The following is a 23,131-nucleotide window of genomic DNA, read 5'->3' as shown; positions in this document are numbered from 1 at the left end:
TGAAAAGCCATGCTGGTTTCTGTATGTATTTTGCTGTATGTACAAAAGCATGGCTTCACAGACTGTCTTGGTTCAAGATAAGCAGTACAGTCCAGGAGACTTTGAAACTCCTTTGAGTTCTAGAGTAACGAGGAGACTTCTTCACATGATAAGTAATATAAATGGTAAAAGGCAGAAAAAAGGGAAGTGAAATGAGTGCAAAAAATGCCAAGTTTGCAAATTATCTTGAAATGGGATCCAGGACACGAACTCACTAACATCATCACAGGCATGAGAACAAATTGGTTAATCCAGTGAAATGCCAGTAAAGAGGGATGTTTTGTCTCAGTAACTTTAGTGATAGTCTTAAAGATTATATTTTAATTGCTTTTCTTTTGATCCTTTTTTTTTTTTTCTTAAATACACAGTTCCTCCTGAAGGAGAACTTGATGCAGAACTAAGGAAAGTCCTTGTTTTGCGTGCTGGAGTCACAATGAGACTTTATGTGCCAGTAAGGGGACGTCCACCTCCAAAGATTACATGGTCTAAAGTGGGTGCCAACCTAAGAGATAGACAAGGACTAGACATCAAGTCAACTGATTTTGATACCTTCCTGCGCTGTGAAAATGTAAACAAATATGATGCTGGAAAATATGTCCTCAGTCTGGAGAACAGCTGTGGCAAAAAGGCATACACCATTGTTGTAAAAGTACTTGGTAAGTGTCAGGGGTTTCCCCATTATAATATATTTGTTAACTTTTTAACTGATAATTTTTTTTGTATTTTGTTTACTAAATCAAACATGGGGTTGTTGTATTTATCTAGATACTCCAGGCCCTCCAGTTAACCTGATTGTAAAGGAAGCATCTAAGGATTCTGCCTTCATTACATGGGAACCTCCACTAATAGATGGTGGCAGTCCAATCACAAATTATGTCGTTGAAAAACGTGATGCAGAAAGAAAGTCATGGTCCACAGTAACAACTGAATGTCCAAAGACAAGCTGCAGGATAACTAACTTAGAAGAAGGCAAATCTTACTTCTTCAGGGTTTTTGCTGAAAATGAATACGGCATTGGTGACCCCTGTGAAACTCGTGATGCTGTTAAAGCTTCTGGTAAGAAAAAATAATTCATTTTGCTTCTTTCAGTATTCAAATAATTTTTATTTTTAGCCTGAATGGACACTGACTATGCTTTTCTTCCTTCTAGAAACCCCTGGGCCAGTTGTGGATCTAAAAGCTTCAGCTGTAACAAAATCATCTTGCAATTTAGTATGGAAAAAGCCTATCAGTGACGGTGGTAGCCGTATTTTTGCATATGTTGTTGAGGTCCTGATTGGTGAAGATAAATGGCAAGAAGTCATGCGGGCAAAGAATCTCCATTTTTCAATGAGAGACCTCAAAGAAGGACAAGAATATACTTTCAGAGTGAGAGCCCAGAATGACGCTGGATATGGAACTCCAACAGAGCTCACAATTGTGGCAAGAGATGATGTTGGTAAGAAGCAACCTAAGCTCATTAATTCAATGCTTCTCTTACCCAAATTACATTTATTTTATGCTTGCTATCATTACTATGCATACATAGAAATCAGATATCTTTAAAACAGCAGAGTTTATGTATAGTTGAATAATCAGTTTCTTTTATTTTTACAGTGGCACCTGATCTTGATTTAAGAGATCTACCTGATTTGTGCTATATAGCTAAAGAGGGTAGTAATTTCCGTCTTAAAATCCCAATTAAAGGCAAGCCTGTCCCAGCTGTAACTTGGAAGAAAGATGAAGACCAGGCACTTGCTGAGAGTGGAAGAGTTGCATTTGAATCTACAGCAGTTAACACCACACTTGTAGTACATGACTGCCAGAAAGCTGATGCTGGAAAATACACAATAACTCTGAAGAATGTTGTTGGCAGCAAGGAAGGCACTATTTCTATGAAAGTTGTTGGCAAACCTGGCATACCGACAGGTCCAGTGAAATTCGAAGAAGTCACAGCTGATGCCATAACCTTAAAGTGGGGCCCTCCAAAAGATGATGGTGGTTCAGAAATCACTAACTATGTCCTAGAGAAGAGAGATAATGTAAACAATAAGTGGGTGACTTGTGCCTCTGCAGTCCAGAAAACCACATTTAGAGTTACAAGACTTCATGAAGGAAATGAATATACATTTAGGATCAGGGCTGAAAATAAATATGGAGTAGGTGAAGGTCTTAAATCTGACCCTGTCGTTGCAAAACATCCATTTGGTAAGTATCCCTTATAATTTTCAAAATTGAAAAAAATGTTTCGGGGTGATATTTATTTCTAATGTTACTGCATTTTTTTTTATATTGTTTAGATGTGCCAGATGCTCCTCCACCTCCCAACATTGTTGATGTTCGGCATGAATCTGTAGCTTTAACTTGGACTGATCCCAGGAGAACTGGAGGCTCACCAATCACAGGTATACCCCCAAAAGTAGCCTTCCTAGTATTTCAGTTAGTAGGTTTTTTTCTCTGTCAAAGGGTAAAATAAAACTATCAGGTGTTTATGCTTTAGACTGAGAGATTGAATAATTGATTTCACTGTTTTACTTCCTACTATTTATTATGAATTTTTTTAAAAAAAATAACTTAAAAGATTTGGAAAAGACTAACTGAGAAACAGTATTTTTACACAGAGCCAAAAAATCTAAAGGAAGAAAACCAAACTCAGCTATATGTTACATTACTTGGGTCCACAAAATTAGCAATTTACATTTACAAACATCTCGTCATTGCAATTACACATATCTGTAATGTAGGTCTACATCCATTTCTTAACCTGGCTTTCAGTGTTCCTCTTGCACAATGCCTGTGACATGCCATATGGTCAGTAAGATGTTTCACAATGCTATGAGAAATTAAGATTTCTAGAAAACCCCTCATATTTTCATCTCACCATTTATCTTCTAGGTTATCACATTGAAGTCAAAGAAAGAAATAGTCTTCTGTGGAAGAGAGCAAATAAAACACCAATTAGAATGAAAGATTTCAGAGTGACAGGGTTAACTGAAGGTCTGGAATATGAATTTAGAGTAATGGCAATCAATATGGCTGGAGTAGGTAAACCAAGTCTGCCATCTGAACCAGTTGTGGCACTTGATCCTATTGGTAAGTCATCAGAAGAATAAAAAGGAAAATTCTGAAATTTGAAATAACTTTTGTTTGACCACTATTTATTTTTTTTTCTTCTAGATCCCCCTGGGAAACCTGAAGTTATCAATGTAACTAGGAACTCAGTAACACTCATTTGGACAGAACCAAAATATGATGGTGGACATAAGTTAACTGGTTATATTGTTGAAAAGCGTGACTTACCCTCAAAGGCTTGGACAAAAGCTAATCATGTGAATGTTCCAGACTGTGCATTTACTGTAACTGACCTCACTGAAGGCTCCAAATATGAGTTCAGAATTAGAGCAAAGAACACTGCTGGAGCTATCAGTCCTCCATCTGAATCCACAGGAACCATAATATGCAAGGATGAGTATGGTATGTAGATGGCATTAAAAATGTAGAATTTTATTTTAATAATTAATAGCAAATTCTCTTTTTTTTTCTGCTATGTTCTTGTTTTAACAATTAGGTTTGTTTGTTTGTTTATTTGTTTTGACAGAGGCACCAAGCATTGTTATCGATCCTACTTTGAAGGAAGGTTTAACGGTAAAAGCAGGAGAAACCATTACAGTGTCTGCTATTAGTATCCGTGGCAAACCACCTCCAACTTCAGCATGGTCAAAAGCTGGAAAAGATTTTAGACCTTCAGAGCTTGTGCACATTGAAACCACACCAACTTCTTCTACTCTAACTGTTAAATATGCAGCCAGAAAAGATTCTGGGGAATACACAATCACTGCAACCAATCCTTTTGGCACTAAGCAGGAAAGCATAAATGTGAAAGTTTTAGATGTTCCAGGACCTCCAGGGCCTATTGAGATCAGCAATGTTTCAGCAGAAAAAGCGACTCTTACATGGTCACCTCCTGCAGAAGATGGTGGATCACCAGTCAAATCATATGTTCTTGAAAAGAGAGAAACTAGCCGACTGCTTTGGACATTGGTTGCTGAAAATATTGAAAGCTGTAGGCACCTTGTTAGCAAGCTCATTCAAGGAAATGAATATGTTTTCCGCGTGTCAGCAGTAAATCAATATGGCAAGGGTGAACCAGTACAATCAGAACCAGTTAAAATGGTGGATAGATTTGGTACGTAGAATAAGCTGAGAAGTTCCAGTGTGTTTTTTATTAATCTCTGAAGACTTGATTTTTGGTTTAACTGTACTTTTTTCTTCCTTATCAGGTCCCCCAGGCCCTCCTGGAAAACCAGAAGTAACAAATGTGACTAAAAATACTGTCACAGTTACCTGGAAAAGACCAGTAGATGATGGTGGAAGTGAAATCACAGGTTACTATGTGGAGCGAAGAGAAAAGAAAGGTTTAAGATGGGTCAGAGCAACAAAGAAACCAGTTTCAGATCTTAGATGCAAAGTAACTGGTCTCCTGGAAGGAAATGAATATGAATTCCGTGTCAGTGCAGAAAATAGAGCAGGAGTTGGACCGCCAAGTGATGCTTCAAATTCAGTCATATGCAAGGATGTTACATGTTAGTATCATGCCTCTTCTTTCTTCAGGGTGGGTGGGATGGGCAGAGAGCACATTCAGACAGCATGACTTCCTCTGTAATGTAACGTTTTATCTCTTCCTCACTTTTCAGACCCACCAGGTCCACCTGCAAATCCAAGAGTGACTGATACTACAAAGACCAGTGCATCTTTAGCCTGGGGCAAGCCTCACTATGACGGTGGTCTTGACATCATTGGCTATATAGTAGAACATCAAAAAGAAGGAGAAGAAGAATGGGTAAAAGACACGACAGGGACTGCTTTAAGAATCACTCAGTTTGTTGCTGCTCATCTGCAGACAGGAGCCAAATACAATTTTAGAATCTCTGCCATGAATGCTGCAGGTGTTGGTGAACCAGCAATAATTCCAAGTGTGGAAATCAAAGACCGGGAAGAGATTCCTGACTTTGAATTAGATGCTGAGCTAAGAAGAACACTTGTTGTTAGAGCTGGATTAACTATTCGGATTTTTGTGCCAATTAAAGGACGTCCAACTCCAGAAGTTACATGGACAAAGGATGATGTTTCACTCAAAGGACGTGCCAGTATTGAAAATACAGACTCTTTTACACTCTTGATTGTCACAGAGTGCACCAGATATGATGCAGGAAAATACGTAATGACTCTTGAAAACGCTGCTGGTAAGAAGACTGGCTTTGTAAATGTAAAGGTCTTGGATACACCAGGTCCACCAATAAACCTTAAGCCTAGAGAAATAACCAAAGACAGCATCACCCTCCAATGGGATATGCCTCTGATAGATGGCGGTTCACGTATAACAAATTATATTGTTGAGAAACGTGAATCGACTCGGAAGGCATATTCAACAGTCACAACCAACTGCCAGAAGTGTTCCTTCAGGATTCCTAATTTGGCTGAGGGGTGTGAATACTATTTCAGAGTGCTGGCCGAAAATGAGTACGGTATTGGTGAACCAGCTGAAACTGCAGAACCAGTAAGAGCTTCTGAGGCACCATCCCCACCTGAAAGCCTTAATATCATGGATGTAACACGGAACTCAGTTAGCCTGGCTTGGCCAAAACCAGAACATGATGGTGGCAGCAAGATCACTGGATATGTAATTGAAGCACAGAGAAAAGGAACCAACCAGTGGGCACACATCACCACTGTAAAAACACTGGACTGTGTAGTAAAGAATTTAACTGAAAATGAAGAGTATACTTTCCAGGTTATGGCAGTTAACAGTGCTGGAAGAAGTGCCCCAAGAGAAAGCAGGCCAGTTATTATCAAGGAGCAAACAATGCTACCAGAGTTTGACCTCCGTGGTATCTACCAGAAAACAGTCATTGCCAAAGCTGGTGACAATATCAAGATTGAAATTCCCGTGCTTGGTCGTCCAAGGCCTACTGTGACTTGGAAGAAAGAAGACCAGATACTTAAGCAAACACAAAGGGTAAATTATGAAAATACTGCAACTGCAACCATACTAACCATCAATGAATGTAAACGAAGTGATAGTGGTCAATATCCACTGTCAGCTAAAAATATTGTTGGAGAAGTTAGTGAAGTAATCACAGTCCAAGTTCATGACATACCTGGACCTCCCACTGGACCAATCAAATTTGATGAAATTTCATCCGACTTTTTAACGTTCTCGTGGGAGCCTCCTTTGAATGATGGTGGTGTACCAATAAGTAACTATGTTGTAGAAATGCGTCAAACTGACAGTACCACATGGACTGAATTGGCAACCACAGTGATACGTACTACATTTAAAGCCACTCGTCTTACTACTGGAGTTGAGTATCAGTTCCGTGTTAAAGCTCAAAACAGATATGGAATTGGTCCAGCCATTACTTCAGAGTCTGTTGTTGCCAACTACCCATTTAAGGTACCTGGGCCTCCTGGCACTCCTCAGGTGATTGCAGTCACCAAAGAAACCATGACTATTAGCTGGAATGAGCCAGTTACTGATGGTGGAAGCCCAATTCTGGGATATCATGTTGAAAGAAAAGAACGAAATAGCATTCTTTGGCAGACTGTAAGTAAAATGCTGGTATCAGGCAATATCTTTAAATCAACTGGACTTACTGATGGCATTGCATATGAATTCCGTGTTATAGCAGAAAATCTGGCTGGGAAGAGTAAGCCAAGCAAACCATCTGAGCCTGTGTTTGCCCTAGACCCAATAGATCCACCTGGTAAGCCGATACCTCTGAACATTACAAGACATGCAGTTACACTGAAGTGGACTAAACCAGAATATAATGGAGGTTTTAAGATAACTGGCTACACCGTTGAAAAAAGAGACCTTCCTAATGGCCGTTGGCTGAAGGCTAATTTCAGCAATATACTAGAGACTGAATTCACTGTAAGTGGTTTGACAGAAGATGCTGCCTATGAATTCCGTGTGATTGCTAGGAATGCTGGTGGGGCTGTTAGTCAGCCCTCTGAGCCATCAGATGCAATAACTTGTAGAGATGACATTGAAGCACCAAAGATTAGGGTGGATGCTAAATACAAAGACACCTTAGTGCTGAAAGCAGGTGAAGTTTTCAAACTTGAGGCTGATGTTTCGGGTCGCCCTCCACCAACTATGACATGGACAAAAGGAGAAAAAGAACTTGAAGACACAGCAAAATTAGAAATCAAAATAGCAGATTTCTCTACTGTTCTTATCAATAAAGATTCTTCAAGAAGAGACGGTGGTGCCTATACACTTACTGCAACAAATCCTGGTGGCTTTGCCAAGCATATCTTCAATGTTAAAGTTCTTGATAGACCTGGTCCCCCAGAAGGGCCTTTGGCTGTGTCTGAAGTCACTGCAGAAAAATGTGTGCTGTCATGGCTCCCTCCACTGGATGATGGAGGAGCAAAGATTGACCATTATGTGGTTGAAAAACGTGAAACTAGTAGATTGGCATGGACAGCCGTAGCCACAGAAGTTCCATTAACTAAACTGAAGGTTACTAAGCTGTTGAAGGGCAATGAGTACGTCTTCCGTGTGATGGCTGTTAACAAATATGGAGTTGGTGAGCCTCTGGAATCAGAGCCGGTTCTTGCAGTAAATCCATATGTGCCACCTGATCCACCTAAAACACCCGAAGTTACAGCAATTACAAAAGATTCTATGGTTGTCTGTTGGGGCCATCCTGATTCTGATGGTGGGAGCCCAATAACTAACTATATTGTGGAACGTCGAGATAGGGCTGGTCTACGATGGGTGAAATGTAACAAAAGGGTTGTTACTGACTTACGTTATAAAGTGTCTGGACTGACAGAAGGCCATGAATATGAATACAGAGTCATGGCTGAAAATGCTGCTGGAGTCAGTGAGCCAAGCCCAACCAGTCCATTCTATAAAGCCTGTGATACTGTATTTAAGCCTGGTCCCCCAGGTAATCCTCGTGTTTTGGATAGCAGCAAGTCCTCAATTACAATAGCGTGGAATAAACCAATATATGATGGTGGTTCAGAGATCACAGGTTACATGGTTGAGATCGCACTACCTGAAGAAGATGAGTGGAAGATTGTAACTCCACCAATAGGTCTAAAAGCCACTTCTTTTACCATCACTGACCTGAAAGAAAATCAAGAGTATAAAATACGGATATACGCTATGAACTCTGAAGGTCTTGGAGAACCTGCTCTTGTTCCAGGGACTCCAAAAGCTGAAGAAAGAATGCTACCTCCAGAGATTGAACTTGATGCAGAACTACGTAAAGTTGTCACTATTAGAGCCTGCTGTACTCTAAGGCTTTTTGTCCCAATTAAAGGAAGGCCAGCACCTGAGGTGAAATGGACACGAGAACATGGGGAATCTTTGGATAGAGCAAGCATTGAATCAACAAGCTCTTATACTCTACTTATTGTTGAAAATGTAAATAGATTTGATAGTGGCAAATACATACTGACAATTGAAAACAGCTCAGGTAGTAAGTCAGCATTTGTGAATGTCAGAGTTCTTGATACCCCAGGGGCACCTCAGGATTTGAAAATAAAAGAAGTTACAAAATCATCAGTTACACTCACATGGGAGCCTCCTCTCATAGATGGTGGCTCTAAAATAAAAAATTACATTGTTGAAAAGCGAGAATCAACAAGAAAAGCTTATTCAACTGTTAATGCAAATTGCCACAAGACCAGCTGGAAAGTTGATTCACTGCAAGAAGGCTGCAACTATTACTTCAGAGTCCTAGCTGAAAATGAGTATGGAATAGGCCTTCCAGTTGAAACTTCAGAATCAGTAAAAGTATCAGAGAGACCACTTCCACCAGGGAAAATAACTTTGTTGGATGTGACAAGAAATAGCGTATCCTTATCTTGGGAAAAACCTGAACATGACGGCGGTAGCAGAATTCTGGGCTACATTGTAGAAATGCAAAGCAAAGGCAGTGAAAAGTGGTCCACTTGTGCTACAGTAAAAGTTACTGAAGCCACTATCACAGGATTGATCCAAGGTGAAGAATACACCTTCCGTGTTTCAGCTCAAAATGAGAAAGGTATCAGTGATCCTCGCCAGCTGGGTATACCAGTTGTTGCAAAAGATCTTGTGATTCCACCAGCTTTCAAACTACTGTTTACCACTTTCAGTGTTCTAGCAGGAGAGGACTTAAAGATTGACGTTCCTTTTGTTGGTCGACCCAAACCAGCAGTGTTTTGGCATAAAGATAACGTGGCATTGAAGCAGACCACAAGAGTAAATGCTGAAAGTTCAGAAAATAACACCGTGTTAACAATAAAAGAAGCATGCAGAGAAGATGTGGGGACATATTTAGTTAAACTTACAAACTCTGCAGGTGAAGCAGCCGAGACCCTAAATATTGTTGTCCTTGACAAACCAGGACCTCCAACTGGACCAGTAAAAGTAGATGAAGTAACAGCAGACAGTATTACCATTTCTTGGGAACCACCCAAGTATGACGGTGGTAGCTCTATCAATAATTACATTGTAGAAAAAAGAGATACTTCCACCACCACTTGGCAGATTGTGTCAGCTACGGTTGCAAGAACAACTATAAAAGCATGCCGCTTAAAGACTGGCTCTGAATATCAGTTCAGAATCGCAGCTGAGAACAGGTACGGGAAGAGTACCTATCTCACTTCAGAGCCAATCATAGCCCAGTACCCATTTAAAGTTCCTGGTCCACCTGGAACACCTTTTGTAACAAAAGTCTCAAAAGACAGCATGGTGGTTCAATGGAATGAACCAGTCAGTGATGGTGGTAGCAAGATAATTGGGTATCACTTGGAGCGCAAAGAAAGAAACAGCATTCTGTGGGCTAAATTGAATAAAACACCTATTCCAGATACCAAATTTAAGACAACTGGCCTTGAGGAAGGTCTTGAATATGAGTTCAGAGTTTATGCAGAAAACATAGTGGGCATTGGAAAGGCAAGTAAAGCATCTGAATGCTATACTGCATATGACCCATGTGACCCACCAGGTCGTCCAGAACCTGTAATTGTCACAAGAAGCTCAGTAACACTTCAGTGGAAGAAACCTGTATATGATGGTGGAAGTAAGATCACAGGCTATGTTGTTGAAAAGAAGGAGCTACCTGATGGTCGTTGGATGAAAGCAAGCTTTACAAATGTCATTGATACCCAATTTGAAGTAACTGGTCTAGTTGAAAACCAGAGATATGAGTTCCGTGTTATAGCACGAAATGCTGCAGGTGTTTTCAGTGAACCATCTGAGAGCTCAGGGGCAATTACAGCAAGAGATGAAGTAGAACCACCTCATATAAGTATGGATCCAAAGTACAAAGACACTGTTGTAGTTCATGCTGGTGAGTCATTCAAGCTTGACGCTGATGTTCATGGCAAACCAATACCTTCCATTCAGTGGTTAAAAGGTGATCGTGAGCTGACAAACACTGCTCGTATGGAAATAAAAAGTACTGACTTTGCAACAAGCCTTAGTGTGAAGGAAGCCATTAGAGTTGACAGTGGTCAGTATGTACTACTGGCAAAGAATGTTGCAGGTGAGAAGAAAGTTCCTGTTAACGTCAAAGTTCTTGATAGACCGGGACCACCAGAAGGACCTGTTGAGATTACAGGCGTTACTGCTGAAAAGTGCATGCTGTCATGGAAACCTCCGCTACAAGATGGCGGTAGCGATATTTCGCACTATGTTGTAGAAAAAAGGGAAACCAGTCGCTTGGTGTGGACAGTCGTTGATTCAAATGTGCAAACCCTAAATTGTAAAGTTACCAAACTTTTAGAAGGAAATGAATATGTTTTCCGCATCATGGCAGTAAATAAATATGGAGTTGGTGAACCTCTTGAGTCTGAACCAGTACTCGCAAAGAACCCATTTGTAGTGCCACTTCCACCAAGGGCACCAGAAGTCACAGCCATCACCAAGGATTCTATGATAGTTGTATGGGAAAGGCCAGCCTCAGATGGTGGTAGTGAAATCCTGGGCTACATCCTTGAAAAACGAGATAAGGAAGGTATTCGCTGGACAAGATGCAACAAACGCTTGATAAGTGAACTGCGATACAGAGTGACCGGGCTTATAGAAAATCATGATTATGAGTACAGAGTTTCAGCTGAAAATGCTGCTGGTCTTAGTGAACCAAGCCCACCATCCACTTACTACAAAGCGTGTGATCCTATTTACAAGCCAGGTCCACCCAATAATCCTAAAGTTGTGGATGTTACAAGATCTTCAGTTTTCCTTTCATGGGGTAAACCTATCTATGATGGTGGGTCTGAAATTCAGGGATACATTGTGGAAAAATGTGATGTAAGTGATGGTGAATGGGCAATCTGTACCCCTCCAACTGGAATTAAGAATACTCACATGGAAGTAGAAAAATTAGTGGAAAAACATGAATACAAATTCCGCATATGTGCAGTTAATAAAGCAGGAGTTGGAGACCATGCAGATGTTCCTGGTTCTGTTATTGTGGAAGAAAAGATGGAGGCACCAGACCTTGACCTTGACATGGAATTAAGGAAGATTGTAAATGTGAGAGCAGGAGGTTCCTTAAGACTGTTTGTTCCCATCAGAGGTCGTCCAACACCTGAAGTCAAATGGGGGAAAATGGATGGTGAGATCAGAGAGGCAGCTGTTATTGATACCACTAGCAGCTTTACTTCCCTTGTTCTAGACAATGTTAACAGATTTGATACTGGAAAGTACACTCTGACTTTAGAAAACAGCAGTGGAACAAAGTCTGCCTTTGTCAGTGTAAGAGTACTGGATACCCCAAGTGCACCTGTTAATTTAAAAATTAGAGAGATCACTAAAGACTCTGTTTCACTTTCTTGGGAGCCTCCTCTCTTGGATGGTGGAGCAAAAATAAAGAATTACATTATTGAAAAGCGTGAAGCAACAAGAAAGGCATATGCAGCTGTTGTAACAAACTGCCATAAGACTTCATGGAAAGTAGATCAACTTCAGGAGGGCTGTTATTACTTCTTTAGAATCTCTGCTGAGAATGAATATGGAATTGGCCTCCCTGCAGAAACCAGTGACCCAATTAAAGTTGCTGAAGTACCACAGCCTCCTGGGAAAATAACAGTGGATGATGTCACAAGAAACAGCGTCTCGCTAAGCTGGGCAAAACCTGAACATGATGGTGGCAGCAAAATCATACAATACATTGTTGAAATGCAAGTGAAGGGTAGTGAGAAGTGGTCAGAGTGTGCTCGTGTAAAAACACTTGAAGCAGTTGTTACTAACCTAACTCAAGGGGAAGAATATCTTTTTAGAGTAATGGCTGTAAATGAAAAGGGTAAGAGTGACCCTAGAGCACTTGCAGTTCCAGTAGTTGCCAAAGACCTGGTGATTGAACCTGATGTAAGACCTGCTTTTCACAGTTATAGTATCCAAGTGGGACAAGATCTGAAAGTAGAAGTACCAATTGCAGGTCGTCCTAAACCAACTGTTACCTGGGTAAAAGATGGCCAGCCATTAAGGCAGACAACAAGAGTAAATGTTAGCGATTTGACTGATCTCACTATATTGAATATTAAAGAAACTAGCAAAGAGGACAGTGGCACTTATGAAATCACTGTGGCTAATGTTGTTGGACAAAAGTCTGCCTCTGTTCAGATTATAACTCTAGACAAACCTGACCCTCCAGTAGGACCTGTGAAATTTGATGAAATAAGTGCAGAAAGTATTACCCTATCATGGAATCCCCCAGTGTACACAGGCGGCTGCCAAATCACCAACTATATTGTTCACAAGAGAGATACAACAACCACTATATGGGAAACAGTTTCAGCTACTGTTGCAAGAACTACGCTAAAGGTGACTAAACTGAAAACTGGTTCAGAATACCAGTTCAGAATATTTGCTGAGAATAGGTATGGGCAGAGCTTTGCATTGGAATCTGCACCAGTTGTAGCACAGTACCCCTACAAAGAACCAGGACCTCCTGGCACACCATTTGTGACAACGGTTACAAAGGACTCTATGGTTGTACAGTGGCATGAACCAATAAATGATGGTGGCAGTAGAGTGTTGGGCTACCATCTTGAGAGAAAGGAGAAAAACAGCATTTTATGGGCTAAAGTGAACAAGAGTATTATTCAGGACACAAGTTTTAAGACAACTAACCTTGAAGAAGGAATTGAATATGAGTTTCGAGTTTCTGCAGAAAATATTGTTGGTGTAGGCAAAACAAGTAAAGTTTCTGAGTGCTATGTAGCTCGTGACCCATGTGATCCTCCAGGTCGCCCAGAAGCTATAATAATAAAAAGAAGCTCTATTACTCTACAGTGGACCAAACCAGAATACGATGGTGGAAGTAAGATTACTGGCTATATTGTAGAGAAACGTGACTTACCAGATGGTCGCTGGATGAAAGCAAGCTTCACAAATATCATTGAAACTCAGTTCACTGTAACAGGGCTTACCGAAGACCAAAGATACGAATTTAGAGTAATTGCAAAGAATGCTGCAGGTGCAATAAGCAAACCTTCTGACAGTACGGGACCAATAACAGCAAGGGATGAAGTTGAACTTCCACGAATTTCAATGGATCCAAAGTACAAAGACACAATTGTTGTAAGTGCTGGTGAAACATTTAGACTTGAGGCTGATGTTCATGGAAAGCCACTACCAACCATTAAGTGGTACAAAGGAGATAAAGAGCTTGAGGAAACTGCTAGATATGAAATAAAGAACACAGATTTCAGTGCATTAATAATTGTAAAAGATGCTATTAGAGTTGATGGTGGACAGTACATTTTAGAGGCCTCTAATGTTGCAGGAACAAAGACAGTACCAGTAAATGTGAAAGTCCTGGACAGGCCAGGACCTCCAGAGGGCCCAGTCCAAGTAACAGGAGTTACAGCTGAAAAATGTTCATTGGCATGGGCTCCTCCTCTTCATGATGGTGGCAGTGATATTTCTCATTACATTGTAGAGAAGAGAGAAACTAGTCGCCTAGCATGGACTGTTGTTGCTTCAGAGGTTTTGCCTACAATGCTGAAAGTAACAAAACTCTTGGAAGGAAATGAATATGTTTTCCGTATTATGGCAGTTAACAAATATGGGGTTGGTGAGCCATTAGAATCTGTGCCAGTAATGATGAAAAATCCATTTGTGGTTCCTGGACCACCAAAGGCCTTGGAAATTACCAACATCACAAAGGATTCTATGACTGTCTGCTGGAGCCGGCCAGATAGTGATGGAGGTAGTGAAATCATAGGTTACATTGTAGAAAAGAGAGACCGAGCAGGCATCAGATGGATAAAATGCAATAAACGCCGAATTACAGATTTGCGATTAAGAGTTACAGGATTAACAGAGGATCATGAATATGAATTCAGAGTTTCTGCTGAAAATGCTGCTGGAGTGGGTGAGCCAAGCCAAGTTTCTCCTTACTTTAAAGCTTGTGACCCCATATTCAAGCCTGGCCCACCTACAAATGCTCATGTGGTGGATACCACCAAAAGTTCAGTTACACTTGGCTGGAGTAAACCTATTTATGATGGTGGTTGTGAAATCCAGGGATACATTGTAGAAATCTGTAAAGCAGATGAAGATGAATGGTCCCTTGTTACTCCACAGACAGGTGTACGTGCCACTCGATTTGAAATCAAAAAGCTTACTGAACATCAAGAATATAAACTACGAGTGTGTGCCCTCAACAAGGTTGGTGTAGGAGAGGCTGCATCGGTTCCTGGTACTATTAAACCAGAAGACAAACTTGAAGCTCCAGAACTTGATATTGATTCAGAGCTAAGGAAAGGGATTGTGGTTAGAGCTGGCGGGTCTGCTAGGATTCATATACCATTCAGGGGACGACCAACACCTGACATCATGTGGTCTCGAGAAGAAGGTGAATTCACAGAAAAAGTTCAGATTGATAAAGGCATGAACTACACACAACTTTCAATTGACAACTGTGATAGAAATGATGCTGGAAAGTACATTCTTAAGTTGGAGAACAGCAGTGGTTCTAAATCTGCATTTGTTACAGTAAAAGTCTTGGACACACCAGGACCACCACAAAACTTAGTGGTAAAGGATATAAAGAAGGATTCTGCTGTGTTATCTTGGGAACCACCCATTATCGATGGTGGTGCAAAGGTAAAGAACTATGTAATAGACAAGCGTGAGTCAACCAGGAAGGCATTTGCAAATGTAAGTGCTAAGTGTGGCAAGACAAGTTTTAAAGTTGAAAATCTTACTGAAGGAGCAATTTATTACTTCAGAGTTATGGCTGAAAATGAATTTGGAATTGGTGTTCCAGCTGAAACCACAGATGCTGTCAAAGCCTCAGAGCCACCTCTGCCTCCTGGGAAAGTAACACTCACCGATGTGACTCAGAGAAGTGCATCACTTACCTGGGAAAAACCTGAACATGATGGAGGTAGCAGAATTTTGGGATACATTGTTGAAATGCTGCCTAAAGGAACAGAAAAATGGAGTGTTGTTAGTGAGACCAAAACATGCAATGCAGTTGTGTCTGGTTTGAGTCCAGGACAGGAGTATCAGTTTCATGTGATTGCCTACAATGAAAAAGGCAAAAGTGATCCCAGAGCACTTGGAATCCCTGTGATAGCTAAAGACTTGACAATAGAGCCAAGTTTCAAACTGATGTTTAATACATACAGTGTACAGGCTGGAGAAGATCTGAAAGTAGAAGTACCATTTATAGGTAGACCCAAACCTACTATTACTTGGACAAAAGATGAGCAGCCATTGAAACAGACAACCAGATTACATATTCAGGATACACCAACATCAACTATCTTACATATTAAAGAAAGCAACAAGGAAGATTTCGGTAAATATACAGTAACAGCAACAAACACAGCAGGCACAGCAACAGAGCACCTGAGCATAATTGTACTGGAAAAGCCTGGCCCACCACGAGGACCTGTCCGCTTTGATGAAGTTAGCGCAGACTTTGTTGTTTTATCATGGGATCCACCTGATTATACTGGTGGCTGTCAGATAAGCAACTATATAGTAGAAAAGCGTGACACAAGCACTACCACATGGAGCATCGTGTCAGCAACTGTTGCAAGAACAACTATCAAAGCAACAAAACTTAAAACAGGTTCTGAATATCAGTTTAGGATTTCTGCTGAAAATAGATATGGGAAGAGCGCTCCATTGGATTCTAAACCAGTTGTTGTGCAATACCCTTACAAGGTGCCTGGGCCACCTGGAACCCCATTTGTAACAGCAGCTTCCAAGGACCATATGATCGTACAATGGCATGAACCAGTTAATGATGGAGGAAGCAAAGTTCTTGGCTACCATCTTGAACGTAAAGACAAGAACAGCATCCTTTGGACAAAACAGAACAAGTCACTCATTGCAGACACCAAATATAAAACAGATGGCCTTGAAGAAGGTCTTGAATATGAGTTCAGAGTTTCTGCTGAAAACATTGTTGGCATTGGCAAAGTCAGCAAAGTATCAGAATTGTATGCTGCTCGAGATCCTTGTGACCCACCTGGCCGCCCTGAAGCCATTGTTGTTACAAGAAATAATATCACGCTGAAGTGGAAAAAACCAGAATATGATGGTGGAAGCAAAATAACAGGATATATTGTAGAAAAGAAAGAACTACCAGATGGTCGCTGGATGAAAGCAAGCTTTACAAATGTGTTAGAAACAGAATTTACAGTAAGTGGTCTTGTTGAAAACCAACGATATGAATTTAGAGTAATAGCAAGAAATGCAGCAGGCTGCTTGAGTGAACCATCTGAAAGTACAGGGCCCATTACTGCCAGAGATGAAATTGAAGCACCAGGGGCTTCACTGGATCCTAAATACAAAGATGTCATTGTTGTTCATGCTGGAGAAACCTTCGTTCTTGAAGCTGATATCCATGGCAAACCTATTCCTGACATTACATGGTCAAAAGATGGTAAAGACCTTGAAGAAGCAACTGCAAGAATGGAAATTAAATCTACCATAGAGAAAACAACTCTTACTGTCAAAGACTGTATAAGAGTAGATGGAGGTCACTATACCCTTAACCTCAGGAATGTTGCTGGCACAAAATCTATACCAATCACTGTAAAAGTGCTTGACAGGCCAGGACCTCCAGAAGGACCTTTGAAGGTTACAGGTGTCACTGCAGAAAAATGCTACTTGGCATGGGCTCCGCCTTTACATGATGGTGGTTCTAGTATCTCGCATTATATCATTGAGAAGAGAGAGACAAGCAGGCTTTCATGGACACAAGTAGCAACAGACGTGCAGGCTCTTAACCACAAAGTAACCAGACTCCTTGCTGGCAACGAGTACATTTTCCGTGTAATGGCAGTGAACAAATACGGAACTGGAGAACCTTTGGAGTCTGAGCCAATTGTGGCTCGTAATCCATACAAACCCCCTGGTCCTCCTTCAACACCTGAAGTTTCAGCAATCACAAAAGATTCTATGGTGGTAACATGGGGTCGCCCAGAAGACGATGGGGGAGCTGAAATTGAAGGCTACATACTTGAAAAACGAGATAAAGATGGTATACGGTGGACCAAATGCAATAAGAAAAGGCTGACAGACTTGCGATTCAGAGTAACGGGTCTTACCGATGGGCATTTCTATGAATTTAGAGTTTCTGCTGAAAATGCTGCAGGGGTAGGGGAACCCAGTGAGCCATCCATTTTATATCGTGCTTGTGATGTATTATATCCACCAGGTCCACCAAGCAATCCAAAAGTTACAGACACTTCCAGGTCATCAGTTTCCCTTGCCTGGAGTAAGCCCATTTATGATGGTGGTGCTCCAGTTAAGGGATACGTAGTAGAAGTAAAAGAAGCTGCTGCTGATGAATGGACTACCTGCACTCCACCAACAGGCCTACAAGCAAAACAGTTCACTGTAACAAAACTTAAAGAGAACCAGGAGTATAACTTCCGAATCTGTGCCATCAATTCAGAAGGAGTAGGAGAACCTGCTACTATACCTGGTACAGTCATAGCAGCAGACAAGATTGAACCTCCTGAAATTGAACTTGATGCAGATCTCAGAAAAGTAGTCACTGTACGTGCTAGTGGTACATTACGCCTGTTTGTCACCATCAAAGGAAGACCAGAACCTGAAGTTAAATGGGAGAAAGCAGAAGGAACAATTAGTGAGCGAGCTCAGATTGAAGTCACCAGTTCCTACACAATGCTGGTCATTGACAATGTGAATAGATTTGATAGTGGTAGATATAATCTTACTTTAGAGAACAACAGTGGTAAAAAATCAGCTTTTGTTAATGTCAGAGTGCTTGATACACCTAGTGCACCTATAAACCTAACAATCAGAGAAGTGAAAAAAGATTTTGTAACATTAGCATGGGAACCGCCACTTATTGATGGTGGAGCTAAAATTACCAACTATGTTGTTGAAAAGCGAGAATCCACGAGAAAGGCATATGCCACAATTACAAACAACTGCACTAAGAACTCCTTCAAAATTACTCAACTACAAGAAGGATGTAGTTACTACTTCCGTGTTCTAGCTGTAAATGAATATGGGGTTGGCTTACCAGCAGAAACACCTGACCCAATTAAGGTTTCTGAACCACCTTCTCCACCTGCAAAGGTCGTTCTTGTTGATGTGACTCGCAACTCTGCTTCAATTAAATGGGAAAAGCCAGAGAGTGATGGTGGCAGTAAAATTACTGGTTATATAGTAGAAATGCAAACTAAAGGAAGTATAAAATGGAGTGCATGTACACAGGTGAAAACATTAGAAGCAACAATAACAGGCTTAAGTATGGGAGAAGAGTACAGTTTCAGAGTGATTGCTGTTAATGAAAAAGGAAAAAGTGATCCAAGAGAACTTGGTGTCCCAGTCATTGCAAAAGATATTGAAATCCAGCCATCTGCTGAGCTTCTTTTCAACACATTCACTGTGAAAGCTGGAGATGATCTTAAGATTGATGTGCCATTCAGAGGGCGACCTCTTCCAACCGTTAACTGGAAGAAGGATGGGAATCCCTTAAAAGAGACAACCAGGGTAAATGTTCAGACATCAAAGACTTCAACCTCGCTGTCCATCAAGGAAGCTTCAAATGAGGATTTGGGACATTATGAACTACATCTTTCAAATACTGCTGGATCAACAACAGCTTCCATAACTGTAGTTGTCCTTGACAGACCAGGACCACCAACTGATGTGCATATTGATGAAGTTAGTGCTGATAGTGTAACTCTGTCTTGGAAACCTCCTGCATATGATGGTGGATGCCATATTAGCAACTACGTTGTGGAGAAGCGAGAAACTACCACAACAACATGGGATGTCGTATCTGCAGCAGTTGCAAGGACATCAATTAAAGTACTTCGCCTCACCACTGGCTCTGAGTATCAGTTCCGGATTTGTGCAGAAAACCGCTATGGGAAAAGCACTTACACTAATTCTCCTTCTGTTGTGGCAGAATATCCATTTAAGCCTCCAGGACCACCTGGAACTCCTCATGTGACACACGCAACTAAAGTTTTCATGATTGTAACTTGGCAGGTACCGGTTAATGATGGAGGTAGCAGAGTACTGGGATATCACTTGGAGCGTAAAGAAAGAAGCAGCATTCTTTGGACAAAAGTCAACAAGAGCCTTATACCTGATACACAAATGAAAGTTACAGGTCTTGAAGAAGGACTGCTGTACGAATATCGTGTGTATGCTGAAAACATTGCTGGAATAGGCAAATGCAGTAAATCATGTGAACCTGTTGCTGCAAGAGATCCCTGTGATCCTCCTGGTCAACCAGAAGTTACTAATATTACAAGAACATGTGTCTCTCTGAAATGGACTAAACCAGAATATGATGGTGGAGCTAAAGTAACAGGATATATTATTGAACGCAGAGAGATACCGGATGGTCGTTGGCTAAAATGTAATTTTACTAATGTGCAAGAAACATACTTTGACGTAAGTGGACTTACAGAAGACCAGCGATATGAATTCCGTGTGATTGCAAAGAATGCTGCTGGACTTTTCAGTCAGCCATCTGAATCAACTGGACCTGTGACTGTAAAAGATGATGTAGAGGCTCCAAGAATTATGATGGATGCCAAATTCAGGGATGTAGTTGTGAAAGCTGGAGAAGTGTTTAAAGTCAATGCTGATATTGCAGGACGACCAATACCAGTGATTTCATGGACAAAGGACGGCAAGGAGCTTGAAGGAAAAGCTAGAGTTGAAATAGCCTCAACAGATCACACTACTGCAATAACAATTAAGGACTGTATCCGGGGTGATTCAGGACAGTATGTACTAACATTACAAAATGTTGCAGGATCAAGGTCTTTGGCAATTAATTGCAAAGTACTTGACAGACCTGGCCCACCTGCAGGCCCACTAGAAATAAATGGCCTTACTGCTGAAAAGTGCCATTTATCATGGGGACCCCCTCAAGAAAATGGAGGTGCAGATATTGATTATTATATTGTAGAAAAACGTGAGACCAGCAGAATTGCATGGACGCTTTGTGAAGGAGAGCTTAGAACAACATCCTGTAAAGTGACAAAGCTCCTGAAGGGTAATGAGTATATTTTCAGGGTGATGGGAGTTAACAAATATGGCATTGGTGAGCCTCTAGAAAGTGATGCTGTCAAAGCCCTAGACCCATTTACCATTCCAAGTCCACCTACATCTTTAGAGATCACCAGTGTGAGCAAAGATTCAATAACTCTGTGCTGGGCAAGACCTGAGTCTGATGGAGGCAATGAGATTTCTGGCTATGTAATTGAAAGGCGTGAGAAAACTAGCCTAAGATGGATTCGTGTAAACAAAAAGCCAGTTTATGATTTAAGAGTTAAATCATCTGGTCTCCGTGAAGGATGTGAATATGAATTCCGGGTTTATGCAGAAAATGCTGCTGGCCTCAGTCTTCCAAGTGAAACCACACCATTGATTCGGGCAGAAGATCCAATCTTCTTGCCATCTCCCCCATCTAAACCTAAGATTATGGATTCTACAAGGTCAAATATCACAATTGGGTGGACAAAGCCACTGTTTGATGGAGGTGCTCCAGTAACGGGATACACAGTTGAATACAAGAAAACTGATGAAACTGACTGGACAACTGCTATTCAGAACTTAAGAGGTACAGAATACACCATAACCGGATTAGCATCAGGCTCTGAGTACGTCTTTAGAGTGAAATCCATTAACAAAATTGGTGTCAGTGAACCAAGCGATGTCTCAGAACCTCAGGTGGCAAAAGAAAGAGAGGAAGAACCTGCCTTTGATATTGACAGTGAAATGCGGAAGACTTTAATTGTAAAGGCTGGTGGATCATTCACAATGACTGTTCCTTTCAGAGGCAAACCAGTCCCAAATGTAACGTGGAACAAACCAGACACAGATCTCCGCACACGAGCAAGCATTGACACTTCAGATAATTGCACATCTCTTACTATTGAAAAAGCAACAAGAAACGATTCTGGAAAATACACATTAACATTGCAAAACATCCTGAACACTGCTACTTTGACTTTAATTGTCAAAGTTCTTGATACTCCTGGCCCACCATCTAATATTGCAGCAAAAGACATAACTAAAGAATCTGCTGTGTTATCTTGGGATGTTCCTGAAAATGATGGTGGAGCACCTGTAAAGAACTATGTTATTGAAAAACGAGAAGCTAGCAAAAAAGCATGGGTCACTGTGACAAACAATTGTCATCGCCTGTCCTACAAAGTGACTGGCTTGCAAGAAGGTGCCGTTTACTATTTCCGGGTTTCTGGAGAAAATGAATATGGTGTTGGAGTGCCTTCTGAGACCAAGGAGGGAACAAAAATAACAGGTATGTTTTACTAAGAAAAATATTTGTTAATATTTAAAACAATATGTGCTTTTAAGTGTTTACTTCAAAATAATATAAAAAAACTTTACAACTGTTTACAGTAAAAAAAGATAATTTTATGGTAGGTATGTCTTTGGTTTTACAAATGAGAAAAAGCTAAGTAACAGCTTGAATTTTAAATTTTGCTTGTATTTTACTTAAAATGTTTACAAACACAAATTCATTTAAAAACGCATTTTCTCATTCCAGATGGCATTCCTGAGTAATTGTTAATATAAAAAGTAAATACTTGCTATATAGCTTAATCTGATACACTTTTTTTCTCAGAAAAACCCAGCCCACCAGAAAAACTTGGAGTAACAAATGTCACAAAGGACAGTGTCTCTCTTTCATGGCTAAAACCAGAACATGATGGTGGAAGCAGAATTGTGAGCTACCTCATCGAAGCTCTTGAGAAAGGACAGCAAAAATGGGTTAAGTGTGCAGTTGTAAAGACAACTCATCATGTTGTCCATGGTCTTAAGGAGAATGTTGACTATTTCTTCAGGGTGTCTGCAGAAAACCAAGCTGGTTTAAGTGATCCTAAGGAACTACTACTCCCTGTTACAGTTAAAGAACATTTAGGTATGCATTCTGACATGAGAGAAAAGTTGATACACATTAAATTGAATTCATATTTAAAAAGCTAAAACATTTTTTAATGGTTTGAAAATGTTTTCTTTTTCAGAATCTCCCGAGATTGACATGAAGGGCTTCCCGCATAACACTGTATATATTCGAGCGGGATCAAACCTGAAAGTTGAAATTCCAGTTTCTGGAAAACCAGTGCCAAAGGTGACATTGTCTAGAGATGGTGTTCCACTGAAACCTACCATGAGATTTCACACAGAAACCACTGCAGAAAGTCTCATCATTAACCTTAAAGAAAGTGTGGCTGCTGATGCTGGCAGATATGACATTACTGCTGCCAACTCAAGTGGCACCACAAAATCATTTGTTAATATTGTTGTGCTGGATAGACCGGGTCCTCCTGTTGGTCCCGTTGTCCTTAGCGATATCACTGAAGAGAGTGTAATGCTCAGGTGGCAGCCACCAGCTTATGATGGTGGAAGTCAGGTTACCAACTATATTGTACTGAAAAGAGAAACAAGTACTGCTGCTTGGTCTGAAGTGTCTGCAACTGTTGCTAGAACTGTTATCAAAGTTATGAAGCTCACAACAGGAGAAGAATACCAATTCCGCATCAAAGCTGAGAATCGCTTTGGCATCAGCGATCACATAGACTCACAGTGTGTTGTTGTCAAGCTTCCTTACAG

At 40.8% G+C, this 23,131-nt stretch overlaps 1 protein-coding gene across 1 annotated transcript in view; it reads left to right on the top strand.

Annotated features, from left to right (window-relative positions):
* TTN (titin) overlaps nucleotides 1-23,131 on the top strand; it is a 240,981-nt gene that overhangs the window by 190,933 nt on the left and 26,917 nt on the right. The window contains exons 273-284 of the mRNA XM_075093587.1: nucleotides 408-695; nucleotides 805-1,095; nucleotides 1,190-1,477; nucleotides 1,636-2,226; nucleotides 2,319-2,423; nucleotides 2,914-3,111; nucleotides 3,196-3,492; nucleotides 3,617-4,204; nucleotides 4,299-4,601; nucleotides 4,713-21,815; nucleotides 22,143-22,439; nucleotides 22,543-23,130. Coding sequence (XP_074949688.1) covers nucleotides 408-695; nucleotides 805-1,095; nucleotides 1,190-1,477; nucleotides 1,636-2,226; nucleotides 2,319-2,423; nucleotides 2,914-3,111; nucleotides 3,196-3,492; nucleotides 3,617-4,204; nucleotides 4,299-4,601; nucleotides 4,713-21,815; nucleotides 22,143-22,439; nucleotides 22,543-23,130 — 20,937 coding nt within the window. The remainder of the gene's footprint in view (nucleotides 1-407; nucleotides 696-804; nucleotides 1,096-1,189; nucleotides 1,478-1,635; nucleotides 2,227-2,318; nucleotides 2,424-2,913; nucleotides 3,112-3,195; nucleotides 3,493-3,616; nucleotides 4,205-4,298; nucleotides 4,602-4,712; nucleotides 21,816-22,142; nucleotides 22,440-22,542; nucleotide 23,131) is intronic.

The sequence above is a fragment of the Phalacrocorax aristotelis genome, chromosome 5 (assembly GCF_949628215.1).
Source record: "Phalacrocorax aristotelis chromosome 5, bGulAri2.1, whole genome shotgun sequence".
NCBI lineage: Eukaryota > Metazoa > Chordata > Aves > Suliformes > Phalacrocoracidae > Phalacrocorax > Phalacrocorax aristotelis.
The sequence above is the reverse complement of the archived record's forward strand: the minus strand, read 5'-3'. Positions and strand labels throughout refer to the sequence as shown.